We start from the raw sequence: 21458 nt of genomic DNA on the forward strand, positions 1-21458 counted from the left end.
TCACTAACAGGTAGAGAAATGTACATGTCAATTATGTCTTGCGCACTTATCTTTCAATAGCTATCAACATGTTTAATTTCCTGTAATATAAATCTGTGCCTAAAGGTAAACTGTCACACTGTTTGTTTTCACTGGTACTGGTGTCAAGGTAAATCTCCATAATATGAATTAGCAATTAGTTCAGACACAACGCTAAAGAACATTTTCTTACCGCAGGTGCCGCAGAATTTAGGGCAGATGTGATTCTTGATAGAAGGACTATCACATAAATCCGGTCTTTCACCTCCAAGCAGAATGCATCCTGCCTCTGTTTGGTCTCGACAATATACACCATTAATATCAATTGGTGGGTCTACCAAGTACATCAGCACTGCGTCTGCAGGTAAATTATTATATATATAATATTTCACATTCAAAATCCATCATCGCACCAAAACGCAAACGTAGCATAGTGTTAATAGCGTCTTATACGTAACGGATGCCAAGTTATAAAACCCATTTTATTTGAAACTAGTCCTACTTATAAATATAGCAGTAAATACGCACGAATAATTACACAATCACTATCCCTTATTTTATGCTTTGACGTACCAGAGGCAATAAAATAGCTGGCAAAACAATACCAAAGACTAATGTCATGGGCACTGTTTCAGATTAAAGGATGTACAAAAACTTTTGTGATGATTTCAATGTCATAAGAATTCAAATATTTCATCAAAGCAGACACAGAGAAACTATTTATGATGAAATATTCTTCCAGATAGAAGACGCATCCCCTTTCACGAACTGTCGTCCCCCTCACAGAAAAGAAAAGTATTATGTTTTGTTTCAGTTAATTTAATCAAGTACCATAATCAGAGCAGGGCTACATATTTCTGCATAATTATTTTCCTATGAAAATCTAGATTTGTATTTTGCCAAATTTATGAAAACCGCATTTACCGCCTTCTAAACATATATCCTGCGGTAAGACTGAACTAATAGAGAATTTAATTACATAGTTAACTTTATAAAATACAGAATATTGTAACACAGAAAGTAAAAGAAATGTGTTTGTCATTTAGACAAACATCAAGGGTGATTTCTACTCGGGCACAACACTACGTTGTATTATAATTTAATATGTTCGGGTGCTATAACAAAGTAAAAGATCAGTGAAAACTATAATGTGTATATTCTACTACACGTTATATATGAAGTCCCCAGACAGATGTTACTCCTGAACTACCTGTGGTCATTTTATCATACAGAGTTTACATATAAGCAAAATTATAATCTTCGTCATAAAGACTGAAAGCATTGCTAATATAAAAGCAACATTACAAATAATAATGACGCAAAGCGATTGCAAATACTAAGCAAAATATGGCTTCAACAATTTAAATATTCCACATAATGCATTTTCCAGAAAAAGAAAACAAATTTGACAAAAGATTAGTGTTACCCTTCGGCGGACTGCCTCCTCCTTGGTTACATAACTCCAAATTGCAATTTTCCATTTCTCTTTTACAGCAAACTCCACATGTATGCAACAAGGGATCAACCGTTGTGATGGTTTCTGATGGAGCAGGGTACTGACATGACTATTGAGAGGGAACATACAAATAAAGGAATTAATAAATGAATACATAATACCAGTCATCATTGAGCCATAATGACACGTACGTATTTGTTGGTTTATTTCTTTGCCTGCTTATTTATTTATATATTACATTATTTGATTAGAGGACGAGAGTTTTAACTTCCACGCAATTTTAAACTTGGGCAAAATGTTTCCCATAATCTGCATACTTATTCCATTCCATTCCATTTAATACATCCGGTAATTTTGCGTAAACGGTTATGAAGGTGAAATATGAATATGATATGTATATTTAATTCATAGCATGTGCTTGACTTTTAGTGAGGCTCGAATTTTGTCTTAGCTGACTATTTTCTAGCTTTGCTTTCCTGATGCGTGTCATTATTAAAAATATCAAGCCTGATATTCATTAAAATGCAATTTCAAGGTCTAATATTGTTCATTAAAATGTAATTTCAAGGTCTAATCTTGTTTATGGCATTCCCATTTAAACAGGTCTATAACCTCCATGTTCTATTGTTTCTTAGGTCAAGCGAACTTATTATATATAGGTGTTGTAAACAAAGTTCATATTCCTCTTTATGAGTTTCTCATATTGTTGCATTGAGTCGCTAGTTTAAGCACAAATTATTCTTTCAAGATTGAACTTTTTCCCACTCAATTATGTCTGGTTCATCTCAATATCTACTCGAGCAACTTCAAAAAGATCAACACACAGCTGCACGGATCATCCTTAGAGTACCACAATCAGAACACATACATACCCGCTCTGCACCCTATAATGTATATCCATTCGATCCAGAAGTAAACACTACTTTTGTTCTATGTGCTACGTTTCACTGACGGGCTCCAGTCCAACATACCTATCCGACCTATCCCATGTGTACACACCAGCAAGATACTTACGCTCCTCTTCTGACACTCGTATTCTCATTATGCCCGCTATGAAAATGAAGTGATATGGACAACGTACTTTTGGATATCAGGGCCCAACAAGGTGGAACGAATTGACCACTGCACTTAGACCCAAAGACACTGTGATGTCATTCAAGGGTGCTCTTAAAACGCACCTATTTCGATTACAACAACATAATTAAAGACCGAATAATGTTTCCTTACCTTAACTATTTCAGCTTGTTTCAAGGTTTCTAATTTCATGGTATTTGTTTTTTGTAATCATATCATAATATTTGTTTCTTAGGTGTGGCCTAATGTTGTAAAGTGCTTAGAGCTTCTAAAGATTAGATGCTATATAAAGTCCTAATCTTGAGTATGATTATTCATGTATTCCAGGCAATATAAAGAAAATATTCAGATAAATTATACAAGAAATAAACAGATATCGTATATACATACCGTCTCTTTCACACAGCCAAGTCGATATCTAATCTCCCCGTGAATTATTTTGGATTCTGTGTAACATATCTGAGGAGATAAACAAGTACTATTAAATAATAAATATATACGTTATTGTTAAATGGTGTCATTTCACGGTAATGAACGAATAGTATTAATTTAACACTGTTAGATAATCAAGAAATGTAGGCTACATGAATAATCCTTCTCCAAGCGTCTAATCGTCTTCACGAAAGTCGGGAAATGAAACAAAAAGTATATTTGGGTGAGAAATGATGGAGAGTACCACACACATCAGCAAATCACTCATGTTATGCCTTATAAATGAACTGAACCTAGCTTCCCTCAACAGCTCAGAATTCTTCACCAATTTGAGATTTTTGAATATCTCTGTTATTGGTTAGTTGTTTCGCCGGTAATTTGGCACATATCTGTTATAAAATACATAAATAGGTGTTTTAAATGGGTTGCCAATTCTCTGTGGAATGTTAATGAATGTCCTATAAGTTGAGAAATTCTAAACTCTTGTTGGAAGACATAATAGGTGTAACTGATACAATATAAAGCAATGTCATTTTTGTGCACTCTATCATTGTCACATATGCTGAAATATATATATATATATATATATATATATATATATATATATATATATATATATATATATATATATATATATATATATATAGCATATGCTACATTATGTAAACTCTCGGTCTTAGGAGATATTAGGTGTTGTCACTAGAAAAATAAATGAAAATACTTTTCTAACATATACTGTGAAGAATCGTTCACCATATCCGATATTAGTAAAATTATTGTTCGTGGTTTTAAAAAATATTTGTGCCGATCGTAACAATTTGATTATTTTAAATGATTATTTAATATTGTATGATAATCTTACATTATTATTTTCGGTTTCTTAGAAGATTTATAAGTTTATCATACGATGGTTATAATGTCCAACTTGGGATCTCCAGTTTCTTGATGAATATCAACTGAAATAACGTATCAGCTTACAGTTAAAAGGAAAATGCATATATTTGCATATAAGAGCATGCTACTGATTTCATGTCAATCTGCAATTCAAAACAGAAAGATGCACAACGTTATTTTTGTCTCTCAGATACAAAATGACTGCAAAGTATGCAGTGTAATCTAATGAATCCCCACTTTCGAGCTGTATACTAATACGGAAGAAGTGTTATTTTTAAATGGTAAACGGCATTCTCGGAAAAAATGTATTGCTCATTTGGTCCATACCTCACCAGCTTGACACAATGCAACTGTAGCACAATCCTTAGGAGTAACTACATCGTCACACTGCATGCATAGCTTTCCTGTTAAATTAACTGTAATAAAAGAAAACCTTTATTGTGCAACATAATTATTTAACAAATATGGATAATATTAGATATCTATGAGTTATGAGTGTTATATATGATTTATTGATGTGCATGATTGTAGATTGATCTTTGGGCTAATGCTCATTTGTGCGTAACATGTTTACATAGCCATGTCCATGTTTGTGAATTGGGATGTTCATAGAGCGTCCTGGTTTCTTGATTCAATCGGATGGGAGAATCGAACTTGAAGTTAAACGAGTCTATGGAATTCTGGAACATTCTCTCGTGTCTTTGTAAATAGAAGCTTTCTAAACATGTGTGGTTTCTTGTTTTAATCCTTTTAATAATTAGTCTAGAATCATTAGTAGTTGGGTATATCTATAATGGTAGCGGAACTATTTAAATCATTTATTTGAAATACTATATTTGTTGCAAGAGGATATATTTAAACTTTTAAAATTACTAATTTGCTCATAAGATGAAATATTTAAATCATTTTCTAAATTGACCTATGACTTCTAGACTAGTTCATCATTATGGAAGTATTGAGAACTCGTTCAAAGACATTCTAATTTACATCAATAGACCTCACAGGAACTTCCTAACTATCGAATGCATTCGGAACATTCTTAATGTATGGCCTTGTGATGTAACATTTAAGAATTTTTGGTATTTTACTCACAATACTTCCAATGTCCATTAAATGTCGTTTTGTAACTTAAACAAAACAAATGATTTTACTTACATTGGTGGATTCACTTCTTTCTTTTAATTATTTTGAGACCTTTATATATTGCAAGTTGTTATCAAACTGGTAATGTGTAAAACCTAAGAATGTATTTCAAGAGACGTTTGTAAAAGATTTTATTTTATTACATATCCTCCAACATTCTAAGGCTTAAACAGCGACACTAACTAATTGTGCGACTAAAACAAATATACTCTAAACCTAACTAAAACAAAAGTTCACTCAAACTATTTGTCCTGAGTAAATGTCGAATATAAATGCAAAACATGCATTACATGATAATGGTAAAGAAAAAAGTGCACAATCATCAATTATGATAAATAGAACTACCAATTATATTAACAATAATGATGATGTTGATGATGATGCTAAATTTTCCCCCTGTATTTCTTAATATTTACAGTACACTTGAATATTAATATTTTCATATTTTTACAAGCGCGAAATCGTGGTGATTTGTTCTTTAAAGTTCATACTATCTTCGTTAAAACAACTAAATACCCATATCGCGTGCATGCATTTATAAGAAAATTTATTTCCGGATGTGGAATGAGATTTTTAGTTAAATATGTTAAAGCCGAAAGCTATTATTATTATTATTATTATTATTATTAGTAGTAGTAGTAGTAGTAGTAGCAGTAGTAGTTGTAGTAGTAGTAATAATAGTAGTAGTAGTAGTAATAGTAGTAGAGTATTGTAAGCATCAATAGTATTGTTATTATCAGCTTCACATAACCATCATGATTTCTACCATTGGAAACAGTCGCACTATGAAAATGTTTAGAAATTAATATACATATATCGTATGCAAAGAAAGCGCTGAGGCATTTTTATATCTTTGAAACAGATTAGATAGAGTTAGGATTCATAGGCTCCGTTAGAGACAGTATTGCTATATGGCATCCAGACTAAAACATGCAACACTAAACAGTGTAAGCATGCCTGTGAAGGGATGAATAAATTTTATAGTTGACAAAGAAACTATAATTCTGATGGATTTCTGGAACTTGCAACATAATGCGATAGCTCTGCTTGAATCATTTGACTATCGTGAAATCGGCTTGCTACTCCTGGAAAATCCTTTTTTGATTTAATTTATATATGATTTAATTTAATTGTCTGTAAGTTATGACTTTCTTTATTACATGATAAAGTAATGTAATTTTGTTTACTGGATTTTAATATTTTCCAGTAATTGCATTGACCTGACTGTTTAATCGAAAACAACTAAAACTAAAACTTTTTATATCTTTGCTGTCCTAGTTCCTGACCTTGATTGGAATCCATTAATCAACTTCTTGGTTTTATCATTCATTCGTAATGTGGGATTGACTATAGTGAAATCGATGCTGCATGGGACTACGTGACTTTGGACGTAAATAGCTTCTACGATGTTCTAGAAATTCTGGTTTTACCGGAGGGTTGGCCCTCATCCGGGCATCTTTTCTGCTCAGTACTCAAGTTTTATACCGATGTCTATAGAACATGTAGTCAGTCGGGCTTTAGAACACTTGATATCAAGGTGTTCAGTTCGTTGGGACCAGTTTTGAAATATATGTTAAATTTTCGTCAAAGTATTTGGATTCTAAAACATTAAATCGTTGTTCGGAAATAATTTAGTGCTCATACATAATTCATTGACCAAGACATTTCTTTAACTTTTATTCAGAATTCAAACACATGAATAGTATTGTCTGTGGAACAAGAAAGAACTGCAGACACAACAACACTATGCTAGCTATAGCATTCGTCATCGCCTTCCATTTTCGATTTTTATCGGCACTCGAACACGAATTTCATTTGAACATTTTATTATTAGGACTTCTAATTTAATAATTCTTGGTTTATTATTGGATTATGTTTTGGATGTGATTCTTAAAAATGTAAGTTCTTTTCCTCGTTTTTACATTGTTTTTTCCAAGTATTTAAATTATATGTTAACTTGTACAAAGCTTGTTGTCTTCACCGTTTTTTTGTTGTTACTGTTTATTACAGCCTAAACACGTAGCACTCACAAATACTTTATAAACTGTGACTAGCTAAAATTAATAAAATGCAGAACCAGGAGCACATGGTTAGCATGGCCACCTGATCTTGTACCTCGTTGTCGCCCATTGTTCGAAACTCATTATGTATATAAGGTGTGAGCAATATCACAGCAGAATCTCGACTAATGATATTATTAATTAGAGGGTGAAATGCTCGTTGATGTCAACTTGGCTCACCACTACATTTTTTCCATTAACCATCTTATGAACGAGCCTCTAGGCCACACAACCATCACATACACCGGTCAGAACCCAAATGCAGTGATTGCCTGTGATATTAAAAATTAATAAGGAATGAAAAATGCATTATTTCTAGAACACTTACTTTTCCTTATAAATACAAATATGTCATTATATCACCTGTGTAAAATGTTTCTTATTACCTTTTGCATCGCACAGTTCCCGATTGCAGAAAGAATTATTATTGCAACATTCTATACAGATTCGCACGTCGCCTCTTTTCTTAACTGCAGTTAACATGGACTGCCTGCGTCCCACAAGAGAAACTGAATTGTGGCATTTCTTTAAAAAGAATATATATATATATATATATATATATATATATATATATATATATATATATATATATATATATATATATATATATATACATATGCGTGTGTGTGTGTTTATGTGTGTGTGTGTGTTTGTTTGTGTGTGCACGTGCGTGTGTGCCTATAAATCTATCATTCATTTCATCTGTGCTTGTTACGTGAAGAAAGAAATTTTCTTTGTCCGCGCATTATTATAAGAACCATTCATCTCTCCAAAATGTGAGTACATGTATTTGTACGTGTGTTTGTTAATCAATATATTGATTGATGCTTGTATAAAGGGATTAATGTATTCAGAATTGCTTTTATGGTAAATCGATTATATTTGGTTCATTTGTCATAGTAGTGACTTAGCATGTAAACAATACAATGCAATAAACTAATAATTCTGATTTGTCATTACAGCTCTTCAAGCCATAATCTCCAACTGATGTAGACATTATCACCGAAGTGTTCGCAGGCTATATAATACCATAGCCATAAGTATAAAACAGAGTAAAATAAAGTATGTATATATCCATTTAGTCTCTGTATTATTTACAATTAATAACTTTTAGAATGAATATACATTGTACAGTGTTACGTGTATAGGATTGTAATTACCTTATTTTATATGTTATTAAGGAAGGTGATGAGAGAACGAGAGTGAAGCCTTACGAGTTGCGAACTGCATCCCATATTATACACTATGCTTCCAGAAGGAGTTACAAATGATTCGACGGAACATGACTGAAAATATATAATACTACTACTACTACTCCTACTACTACTACTAATAATAATAATGAGGACTTTGTATAGCGCCTAATCATTAGAAGCTCTAAACGATTTACAACATTAGACAACTCCTATCACATATAAAACATATATGATGATATGATTACAAACACAATCAACATGAAATTAGAAAAGAGAAAAAAACATGCTTAGGATATTTAAGGTAGGAAACATTATTAGGTCTTTAAGTTTGTTCTTGCAGTCGAAATGAGTGAGTTTTGAGAGCACTCTTGAATGTGATCACTGTGTCTTTGTGTCGAAATTCATTCCACGTTGCTGAGCCCTGGTATGCAAAAGAACGTAGTCCAAATGACTTTGTTTTCATAGTGGGAATAATGAGTATACGATTGTCAGACGAGGAGCGTAAGTATCTTGCTGGTGTATTCACATGGGTGAGGTCGGATAGGTATGTTGGACTAGAGTCCGACAGTGAAACGTAGCACATAGAACAAATTTTGTGTTTGATTCTGGATAGAATGGATAGTCAGTGTAGGGTACAAAGCAGCGCGGAGGTGTCCTCTGATCGTGGTACTCTAAGTATGATCCCAGCAGCTGTGTTTTGAACTTTTTGAAGTTTCTGGAGTAGTTATTGAGATGAACCAGACATAATTGAGTTACAATACTTCAGGCTTGAAAGTACTAATGAACACACAAGTGTTTTAGTGGCATCAACTGAAAGATATTTGCGAATGGAGCTGATGCGTCTCAGCTCAAGATATGCAGCCTTGCATATGTTCATGGCATGTTGGTGCAGTGTGAGAGTACTGTCCAGAGTAACACCTAGGTTTCGTTTAGAATGTATGAAATTAATGTTGGTGTTACTTATATTTATTGTTTGAGGTAAAGGATGTGAATGAAAAAGTCTTTGTGTTGTGATCATAATGGCTTCATTTTTAATATCATTCATCTGCAGCTTGTTACATGTCATCCATGAATTCATATCAGAAATGCACCTCATACACATTAGATGGTAGCATCAACTTCAGTTAGGTGGCTAGATTGGTATATTTGGGTGTCATCATCGTTCAATTGATGAGACACTGCATGATGATCTATGTCACTTGAGATCGACTTTACTCTGCTGTGCCCGTGATTGAGAGTTGTGAACGAAAATGCTGAACTCCTGACTGGAAGTATTAAACGAAATGTTTAATTTACTTTGAGTTCAAGTCCTGTCCTTGTAAACGTGTTGGCGGCATTTTCCAGGGGAATACAGAACATTATATTGTGTCGTATGTCAAGTTGGGATTGTAAATATAGGAAATATTTCATGCACAAATAATTCATTACTATCGTTAGTTTAGTCTGTGGAATTTTGTTGTTATTAGTATTTATTGCTTTGCTCAGAGATAATTCGTAAATTATGATTGCATTAAAAATATTTAATTGGAATTACTAAGAATAACTTGGATATATCAAAAAATTATTTGAGGTCTTTTGTGGATTTATTCGAAGACAGTCGGATTTGACTCATTACTATATCAAAACATTCCGTTATATTGGTAGACCAAGAAATATAAGAGTACATCAGAACATTCAAGGCTATTAGTTTATCATGAAATTCAAAGCTGTTGGAATACATTACAGACAGTGTTTACTTTTGAATTTGCGATACAATATGTAAAAATATCTGGGGCTTCTTTGGAAATGCTTCAATTATCTCTTTAAAAGTTTTATTTTTAACTGGAGAAATTGATTGTTTTAAGAAATTACTAAACTGGTTGGTCTCTCTTCCTTTTATTACCTAGTTTAACACCTGTACTCGTAACAGCCTGACAATACTCACGTACCCCATGTAAAACAAAATCTGATTTCTTTGAAAGCCGTTTGTAATAGTTTGTCATAGTCTCTCTTCTTTCTCAGTTGATAAGAGTGTGATCTTGTTAAATTTATAACAAAGAAAGTCACTCTATTTTTGTATAATTTTAAGCGTTGTAAAGATGTATTTGTTCCGTTTGTTAAGTAGTTTGCATTCCTTGATGTTAGAATACATTGCATATATATAAGCCCATCACAATTTCAAGCATCCTTTAGCAAAATGTCCCAAATGATTTGAATTTTCAAGATTGATATATAGTTCGTCGCTAAAGAGATTTTTGTTTATGAATGACCATTCAATTTTTTAAATACAACCCTTTTACGTTTCTTTTTCTCGACGTTTGTTATCCGAACATAGAGAATCTAATCGAGGAACATTATTAAGCCAACTGCAAACTGTACGTGTAGAGGACAAAATAATCCGTCGCTAAAAAGGCAACAACATCAAAGACAAGAGGACCAAAACGTCTGATCTGGTTTGATAGATATTAAAGTGTGAAATTATATTTATTTGGATTGTGCCTTGAGACAATTATATGCTATCTGGTCGCCACTTCACATTCAATTGCGCATTTGCATATTTGGTTTGAATCAATTGTTTGTTTCAGCTTAACAAAAATAATGACGTTTTCAAACATCAAGTTCAATATTTGTAAATGTCGCAGATGCAGTAGTTGAAAATGATTTTAATATTACATTAAACATTCTAACAGAAAACAATCAGCAGTAAATGGAATAATTAATACAGTACTGAGTTAGGACAGTTTTATTTATGTTAAGATGTGCATCCAACATAAAGCTAGTGAATACCATCAACCATTCAAATGCATGTTGCAACAGCACTAACACTTGTAACAGTGGTCAACTATTATTAGCAGTAACAGCACCAACGCTAGTTCAAAAACCATTACTTCCAGAGTAGGAGTTGAGATGGCTAACAATAGTCTTAATACAGATACTTATAAGGTGTGAAAAAAGTAGTGTTGCTATATTGCTTTTTTTACTTAGTGCTCAAATGCTGTAGCATCAATTGTTATTCTTGATTTTTAAAAAGAATTTAAGGAAGATGAAGAAAACGACGCAAACATGCAAAAATGTTGCCTTACTTCTGTCGGTCCACATCTCGCAATGCGGTTACAGTCCCTTGGATGACGTACATTAGTACAACTGTAGCATAATAGTCCGGTGTCTGGAAAATAGACAATAAAGTACGGTTTGGTTCTAAAAAAAATCAATGTTATGCTCGCATACAATTTAAAACGTTTTGTATTTAAAATGGCACGCTAGCAGATATATTAAACATTACAATTAAGCAAATTACATAACCGCTTATGTGGCCTAGTGGTTAGAGCGTCCGCCTCGGATGCGGGAGGTCGTTGGTTCGATCCCCGGTCGAGTCATACCAACTACTTACAAAAATATTACTAACAACTGCCTCGCATGGCGGTCGGCATTAAGAGGTTAGTATTAGGACTGGTCGGCCTGGTGTCATGATAATGTGACTGGATGGGACTTCGTGCTACATGTCTGCGGCATGATGCCCCAGTGCTCGACATCACTATAAACTGCCACACTGCAGATATCGTAGCGATATGACTGAAAAATTGTTTAAGCTAAGTTAAAAATCCAAATCACATCACATCACACCAGACATTATCATCTTCATTAAGCGCTGGCATGTAGAGGAATAAGTTTGTTATACTGAACGGCATCAATTGTATTGGTAGAGTCCATATGGCGTTTCGAAGACCGAATTTCTTTATGCCATATTGATAATTGAGCGCTGCCAGAACTATTTTAACAGGCCAAAATTAATAACATATTTTGAAATTCCAATTATTTTAATCGATCATGAATTCTTGGTATTAGAAATGAGTCTGCTTTGTTGACACTCCTCACTATTCTGTACTCAGCGTACATACGAAAGGTTATATATGTTTTCGGTCCAATAATGTACGGCAAACTCAGGTTAAGTTTGCTTGGTTCAATCAGGAGATTCTCCAACAAATAATCGATTTCCTTTTTCAAACAGTTTTTTTTGGGAGGATTCATCCTGTGAGGGTGCTGCTTTGCAGGCTTAGAATCTGCAATTTCAACGTCATGGTATATGGTGTTTGTTCGAGTGGGAAAATCTGGGAGCTAGTGCTCATATTCACATATTAACCGCTTTAGCTCATTCACGAATGTATATGTGAAAGTTGTTTTTCCTTATTTTTTAATATTTAATAATTTTGGAAACGGGTTGAACTAAAGTCACCATCTGGAAAATTTCCTGAATGATTTACAGAGCTACCTCGAGCAACACACCCCTTTATCATATTGATGTCGTAGAGCTGATTATTTTCCTCTCCTCACTTACTTTCTTTCGAACTGCATTGGTGCCATGTTTACCAAGAATTGGAAGACTTTAAGATATGGGCAAGAGGTTCGGAAAGTGATCACCGGCTTGAAAAGTTCTTTCCATTGCAGCTTTGTCATAGCTTAATTTCATTTGTAATTGGCAAGATTGTAACTTATTTCTTGCTATTTCGCAAATCACAATCAGATTGAGTGGATTTGGGAAGGCCAGCAATTGTAAAGACATTTATTAAGGCTTTGGCTATATAATTTTAGCCTTAATTTTCCTTCAATGGATTCTCTTTGGAAGCCATGTTGACGCACACATTATGTTCAACAAGTTTTCGTTACCAGACTTGGTCTTAGGTAAAAGACCTACACAGTCTACCATTATTCCAATAGAAAACCATGACCTTGATCTGTGAGAAACAAGAGCATATGGATCATCTCTGACTTTATTATGTTGCTTGTTTTTTCAACTTAAGGCAATCGTAAATAACATGCTCTTTATTCTTGCAATAAAGTGCACGTAGGAGGAAATAATGACGTCTGATCAGCCGTATGAGCCGTTCGATTCTTATTCGTTGTGCCAGATTGATATTTGTAAGTACTTGCTTGAGACTGATTTAGTTTCTTATTATCTGTCTGCTGAGAGGAAAACTTATTGACAACTGAAAGTTTGCAAACCAAGGAATGTTCATCAGCCGTACGAGCACCGTTTTATATTGTATCTATCTTATGATCATAAAGGTAATGTTTGACATCATTATGGACACAGTTTTTGAACTCATCAACAACTAATATGAGTTGTGTACGTTTTGTCATAATCTTTATCGGTCCGCTTTGAAGTACATCACCAGTCAAAAAGTTTTTCAATTTCTCTAACGAACTCGACATGGCTTTGGCTACTCTTATTTCTTCCTATTCATAACTTCTGTCAATATGAATCGGTTTTAACACCTAACACTTCAGAATACAATCCTTCCTAAACAGCAATCGCTTCTACAAACAGTGCAGTATAAACGTCAGCAGCTTTAAAAATATGTACATTATGTAGTTACAAAGTCCAGTGCTCTCTTCGCCATTTTAAATTATGGGTCATTTTCTTTTTCAAATTGTCTGAGGTATTGATCTACATCTTCTTTAAATTGTGGTACTAATTTAATATTTTTTGTATCATCAAAATCAGAACTGTGATGAGTGGGGTTATTTATCCTTGCCAGTTCTAAATGATTTTAATGGAATTTCAATCTCTGTTTCTTCTTTTTTTGCATTTGTAATTTCATTTGTATCTCTCTTATATATGCATTTATACATGCACTTGTATTTTCCGATGTTTCTTCTCTCTTTCATCGTTTTCAATTTGAGTTTGAATGTTTCTTTACCCTTTACTGTTTTTGAATTCGTCTCTCTCTTTCTTCTTTATTCAATCTGCATTTTCATTTCAATGTGTTGGCTTTCTTTAATAATTTCTCTCTTTTAAGCTCAAGCTTTCTTAAACCAATTTGATTTGTGCGTTTTAATTTCCATTCCATATTTTCAAGTTAGAGCCAGATGGAGACTTAGTAATCAAGCCAAAAGCATCGTCATCCGTCCTTTTCAAAGAATCTAGTCAGTCCTGTATAATTAAAAATATCATTTTCCACTTTAGATGACATTGTGAAAGCTTGATGGTTTTAGTACGTACAATCAAATGATCAAGGATAAGGAAATGTCTGAAATAAAATAAATTTCAATTTCAAAACAATTCCATTTTCTCTGAAATACTTCTGGCATTTGCATCTTGGTCGAGACCCTTCTTTCAGTTTCTGTTAGGATTCAATGGTAATAAAGTAAGTAAAAAAGAAGGATGCAAAGCCAACAAGTTTTGTAAAACTTAACAAATGATTTATTTAGTTATAAGAATTATAAATGACTTCGTGAGAGAAATCTACAATATTGCTTAGTTATCTCATTAAGTACATTTTCTATTGCGACCAACGTTTGCATTATACCCTCAAGTGACAGATTTTGCTACACATTCTAATATTTAAAAATACCGCTACAAGTGATTTAATTCATCTAATAAGAATTAACTTATTTCGGGTAATATATCGACTGATCTACCTAACCACTGGGAAAAAGACAAATCTTTTAAATAAGTTTGCAAAAAATTATATTATTAGTAAAGCAGTCAAGACATACTTTAGCATCTATTTATAGATTCTACGCAAACTTGTGTTCTTTAAATATCATCAACATAGACCAAAGACGCGTAGGCAAAATCTAAAGCTAATCAGTACAATGCCATGAATAAAAATTACAAAAGTTAAATAAAATCATGAACCAGGAGTAAAAAAGGAATAAATATCCATAACAGTTGAGAGAATATACAAACTTACGTCTAAATAAGATACTGAACCGTACACTAAATGAGATACAATGTATTCAAACTTCCAAAGAGTTGCCGGATTAGCTCCTTCTTAGTAATTGTCAAGTGTCTAGACGATAGATGCAACCTAACGTTATAAACATGCAAATATGTTGCTATAATGTAAATTATAAGACATTACTATAATTTATCGTGTACACTGTTAATGGATCAATTTTTACCTGTTCCATCGGTTGTTGTATTTCCAGGTACTAAGGTTGGATTCAGAACTGTCATATACGCATAAATTGCAAATGTTGTTTAATAGAATATATCAAGTTAAAGAGTTATATAGATCAATAATCAATCATATGTCCTTATTTGTTTATATGCAATTAGAAATGTTCTCTATTTAAGCCAAGCGATATATGTTGTTTCCTGAATTATATCTAACTATCTATCTATCTATGTGTCTATCTATCTGTCTATCTATCTATCTACCTATCTATCTATCTATATATCTATCTATCTGTCTATCTGTCTGTCTGTCTATCTGTTTGTCTGTCTATCTATCTGTATATCTGTCCGTCCGTCCGTCAGCCCATGCATGCATGCATGCATTCATCAATGCATCCATGCGTATATCTATTTATCTATCTGTCTATCTACCTATCTATCTATCTATCTATCTATCTATGAAACCCTGGTTTGCAGTTTCAGTCATATTTTCTGTTTTGTCAAACATATACGGCTGTATTAACAATCGAAATATTAACCCGGTCCACATTAAAATACTCAAGCCGTAATTAACAATTCTTGTTAGGTTATCGTTTCGTGCCTTCCTTTCATACAGGTTAATAATTGGCTTTTAAGGGTTATGTTGAGGTATTTATAATGAGTTTGACATGGAAAATTAGATGGACAGCATGTTTGAACGAAACAGGTCCGAAAAATGTATCAGATGCATCGATTAAGTTTAATGCTGCTGAGTTGTTTAAGTATGGTACAATTTTGAACTCGTAGCTTTATTCAGAAAAAGAAAGTCTGAAGTGCCGATGTACAGCACTTCTTAAATCGTTATTTATTAACTCGAGCAATATACGTTTCGTTACCTAGCATTTTCATATACGACATTCTTCTTAGGAAATCCTCAAAGTGTGAAAATATATTTATTTAAAAAAAAGATATTCACTAAGAGCCAAAAACTATAATCACATCATTTTGGGTCTAATCTCTCAAAGACCTCCTACCAAGAAGACACGATCATCCATCAAATGACGTCATATTAATACGGTTAAAATATTATTATTACACTATTTCAAGGTACTCTGTACGTGTTGATTTCAAAGATGGCCAATACATTTAAATTTTGATGAAAATCATGTTTGGAGGACATTATTAGACTTTCAGTAGTGTCATTTAACGATATCGTCCTATGTATGTCGTACAATAAAAATGAACTTATATTCATAGACCGTTCACGAATACAAATCTAATATTCGTGCAACATATTCAGTTTTATACACCTGCATACATACCTGTAAGTTTCGCAGTCAATCAAGACTAAAAGAGACGTGACCTTGATGACTGATAATATACATCATATACGATTTCAAACGCTCCAATAATCAAACGTTTCCAGCTCATATTAACAGTTCAAGCTTTAACACATCTTTAAAAAAGCTTTTTATACAAATGGTGCAGCCAAACATTGTTAGTGTTTCGATAATATAATAGTCTTTGCATCAAAATTAGTTCGCATAACAGAGAGCACATTTCTAGATCGGTTTCAACTGTACCTTTCAAAGTTTAACAAGCTCATAAAGATATTCTTTTCGTTAGTCGGCCAAATTCATCGTACTGCTTTGACTATTTGAACAGCGTACACATATTTTGTTTTCAGTATTGGCAAATTGTGTCAAATCAGGCTATTCAATTATAATAATCAATAATGTTAGACTGAATTACAGATCTAAACAATGTATTGAATAGATTTTACAAAATAAACAGATAGGGTAATGACAAATAGACACAGGTTATAGTACAACTCACATAGGTCACGTACGTGGTCTGAGACATTTTTTGTGCGCAGCGATATATGCCATTTTGGAGAATTTGATTACATATACCTTTAAATGGCGTTTAGTCACTTCATGCAGCTTTTTGTCCGTCAAAGTAACATTGAAGATTATTGTATAAATTACTCAAGAAATGCTTAATGGCAAATTCAGTGATAACGCACGTATACATTTTAGACGCAGTCACCCATTTGGGGTGATGCCGTTGAAATCTGTATCTGTCGCGCGTTATGATGTAACAGTGAAAGCGCCTGCATTCGGGAAGTTGTACTGCAAAAGTAAACAGAGACGCGACAATGTCGTCATTTATAAACAAAGCGTGGGAAACCACTGGCAGGAATAAAGGTTACAGAAATATAACATATTGGTGGTAAGTATGTAACATCGTATATATCTTATGCATACGCTGTGGTATCATATTTCAATTTGTACATAATACCTATTTGTCCCTAACAAATATCTTCCTTCAAACACGTAAAAGACAATTGAAACATGGCTGTCAATTCTGATTTAACTTAGTTAAATTTTACATCACGCTAAATTATAATTTTGATGAAATGTCATATAGACAAGATCAAAATAAAAGATACTTACAAAAAATGTATGTTATTTCCCTTTATAGTTGTAAATCCATACATGAGATGAACGAAAATGTGCGCGACTTATGGTTCACACGACCGTAGACGTATTAGTAACAATACAATCGAATATAAACGTTCTTGACCCAGTCTAACGTACTTTTTGAATGTTTTCCCTTTAACGCCCCATGATTATCGCTTAGTTTTTCAGTACTTCCTTGCACTCCCGACCGATGCTAATACAGAGGTTTCAAGTACAAACCTGGGCACAAATTACAAGTCTTAGGACAGAGTTGAACTCCTTGTGCGTTTCCACAGATGAATTGCTTCAGCGTATCACATTTAGCCATGGGGTTATCCTCGCAAACAGCGTGAGTAGCTGAAAATAAAATACCACCAAGGAAAAATTAATAAAATTTTTAATTGCATGCTTTTCTTTCTGATACAAAAGATAAAAGAGGGGCACATAGCTTAGACTGGTCTGACATGAGACAGCTATAAATGTTAGTTTTCAATAATTTCGCTGCTTAAAGTTTTGACTGTCGGTAGAATAATTTCATTTAATTCTTTTATTTTAATGTTGATCATGAAACATAAGATGCATATTGCATAACATTGTATTCCTCTCCATAACAATGATTGTCTACGCTGCTCGGGGAGATAAAGTGCATACTATGAGTAACCTATAGGAAATCTTAACTAAGACTAGATTGTAACTAAAAGTCAACCATATCATATAATATTATTGTGGGTGGTTTTTATAATATATCCACTGGTCAATACTAAAGTACTCATCTTGACCTGATGTTGTAGGTGAGTCTTAATATCAGGTTAGAAAAAATTGTGCATCAAGAAAACACAATTTATTGCAAGGAATACTTATCTAGAGGGAAAACAAAAGTTCAATACAAGTTACAGTTACGGTTACCATTGTGCACAGGCGGCTTGATATGAACAGGTGACATCAAATTGAAACCTTTGAAAGAAAATAATATATATATATATATATGTATATATATATATATATATATATATATATATATATATATATATATATATATATATATATATATATATATACAGATATGTATGCGTGCGTGTGCACGTGTGTTTGTGCTTGTTTATGTAAGCGCTAGTTAAACGCCTTATTAATGATTTGAAAAAGAAAACGTATATAAGAAATTTCGTATTCGGATTATATTTTTGTTTTTCTGCTGATAACTGAACTCTAGGAAGTAGATTTAATTTCCAAAATATTTTATTTGAGATTGACCTTCTGTGATATTAGCACTATCCATTTATTATGACTGGTATTTTACATATACTATTAGTGGTATTGATACTTTATTTCCTTATTTGTTAACGCATCTTTCCAATAAAATTAATTAGAGCTGAACATTGGAAAAACGTGTATATTGCGTTGCTCTTCATTTGAGAAATCCTAGCAATTAAGACGCCTTTCATACGAAACCATGATTAGATACCAAGGACAAATCAACTCGAGAATTTATATAGATTGCCATTCTCAATTTTATATTTCATTGTCAATATGTTAAAGACATTTCACTTGCATCATCAGATTTATTAACCTAAAACATTGCTATAGTCGAACTCCTACCACACATGCCGCATGTCTTGGGGCAAAGTTTCCGAGCCATATCCTTCACCCCACAAATGACGAATTTCAAGCTCTCACATAACGTACTGGGATCGTCTGCGCAGACAGAATCTGAAAAATATTTTACTTTATTCATTTATTTGGAATTCTTTCTTCGTTTGTTTGCGGTTTATTCCCTATCCTTAGAGCAAAGGTGGAACTCGGCAACAACAAGTTACGCAGTTTTATTTTGGTCAAGACAATGTAATATTGACTAACGCTAGTATGTATAGTAGTAAATAAAACGACAACGACTATCGTTTGTTTTTAGGTTTGATATCCCGTATATGGATACGATGTGAAGCATCAAAATTCAAAATCAGTAATGCAGTTTGTCAAATTCGTAAAGACTACTAGATCACTTAAACCACTAGATACAGTGTCGTCTGCTAAAGACATGGGTTTGACTAATCGACATAATCTTTAAAATATTTAAAACGAATGTCATTCACACCATCTGCGTGTGATTTGAATTTGTAACGTGGCTTAAATGTTTGTCAGTCATATCGCTACGATGTATGCAGTGTGGTACTTTATATTAATGTCTAGTCCTGGGGCATCATGCCGCAGGCATGAATCATGATGTTCCACCCAGTTACATTATCCTGGCACCAGGTGGACCAGTCCTAACATTAGCTTCTTAATTCTGAGCCCCCAGCGAGGAAGCTGGTATTACCATTTTTATGTCTATTGTCTGAATCGGCCTGGGTTTCAACCTGCAACCTCCCGCATCCAAGGCGGAGCGATCATCCACAACATATATTTAGCAATGAAGTATACAATGAGATATATAACCTCCCAAATAACTATGCAAATTAGTGAAACATATATTCAAATCTAAATAGGCCTATATATGAATTGTTCAGTGTAATGTAATTATATCTGAGGAGGAATATCATATAAGGAATTTGTAAATTGGAGAGTCCGAAACATCAATTATGATTAGCGGGCATACCTTGGAAAGGCACGGCTAATTCTTGACCATATTTATATTTGACCATATATATAATTATTACAAAACAAGGATTGTAAATTTATTGAACATATTTAAAATGGAGAAAGGCACTAAACGTGTATTTATTAGTTTACATACCAAACCAAAAATGAGCAAAATGGATGCTTAAAATTGTAGAATTTTAACATTGCACAAAGATATCAACTATTCAGTGAAAACTTATACGTATGTGTTTCTAAATGTATTAAGAAAGAAAAAGAATGTATTAAGGCGAAAGTGGAACAGGGAAGGTGCTTATTTTATGATCTACAAGCTGTGGTACACACAAGAAAATGACCACATAGATGAAAAATCTAAGTTATTATTATTATTATTATTATATATATATATATATATATATATATATATATATATATATATATATATATATATATATATATATATATATATCCGGTAAGATAATTAATAAAAATGATTGCAAGTGAATAAAATGTATAAATTAGTATGAGATTTCTGGAAGTGTGAGACGGTCCTACAGACAAAGGATCGTTAAACAGTCTTCGAATAACGTACATAGGGATAGATGCATGTTACCATAGCAATAGCTTTGCAGTATGGTAGACATATGAAGTTATCGTTGCATTCGAGCACAACATTTATTTAAAGTTTGGTGACATCAGAGGTAAACGGGCATCATTGACAGAAAATGAAATGCATGCAAAATTCTTCAGAATCTCAGTACACGAAGTAATTATGGGAACACATATGACCATACTATACTCTGTAAAACTAGATGGTATGTATTGTCACTTGCAAAGGGGACCGCTTAGACATTCCTGAACAATTAAAACAGCCTAAAAGGATCTATCTCTGGCAACGGCTGAAATCACTATAGTGTAGTTTGTTCCATTATTTCCAATATTAAACAGTATTTATTACTTGTAAAAGTTCAGATCAAATCTTTGTTTTCTACAGGCTGTGTCACACCACTCCGGTGGCCTAGTGGTTAGAGCGTCCACCTCAGATACGAGAGCTCGTTGGTTCGATCCCAGGCCGAGTCATACCAAATACTTACAAAAATGATACTAACAACTGCCTCGCTTGGCGCTCAGCATCAAGAGGTGAGTGTTAGGACTGGTCGGCCTGGTGTCAGGATAATGTGACTGCGTGGGACATCATGCTACATGTCTGCGGCATTGCCCCAGTGCTAGTCATCGCTATAAACTGCCACATTGCAGACATTGTAGCGATATGACTGAAAAATGTTTAAAACT

The 21458-nt window shown here is 33.3% G+C and overlaps 1 protein-coding gene across 1 annotated transcript in view; it reads right to left on the reverse strand.

The window, feature by feature from the left end:
* LOC149796008 (apolipoprotein(a)-like) overlaps positions 1 to 21458 on the reverse strand; it is a 176572-nt gene that overhangs the window by 147483 nt on the left and 7631 nt on the right. The window contains exons 5-14 of the mRNA XM_089963911.1: positions 19191 to 19301; positions 18501 to 18548; positions 17835 to 17951; positions 11336 to 11418; positions 8292 to 8363; positions 7464 to 7602; positions 4202 to 4290; positions 2939 to 3007; positions 1445 to 1583; positions 212 to 376 (exon numbers count right to left, since the gene is read on the reverse strand). Coding sequence (XP_089820037.1) covers positions 212 to 376; positions 1445 to 1583; positions 2939 to 3007; positions 4202 to 4290; positions 7464 to 7602; positions 8292 to 8363; positions 11336 to 11418; positions 17835 to 17951; positions 18501 to 18548; positions 19191 to 19301 — 1032 coding nt within the window. The remainder of the gene's footprint in view (positions 1 to 211; positions 377 to 1444; positions 1584 to 2938; positions 3008 to 4201; positions 4291 to 7463; positions 7603 to 8291; positions 8364 to 11335; positions 11419 to 17834; positions 17952 to 18500; positions 18549 to 19190; positions 19302 to 21458) is intronic.

Source organism: Sinohyriopsis cumingii, chromosome 7 (genome assembly GCF_028554795.1).
Source record: "Sinohyriopsis cumingii isolate HCF-2022 chromosome 7, ASM2855479v2, whole genome shotgun sequence".
NCBI lineage: Eukaryota > Metazoa > Mollusca > Bivalvia > Unionida > Unionidae > Sinohyriopsis > Sinohyriopsis cumingii.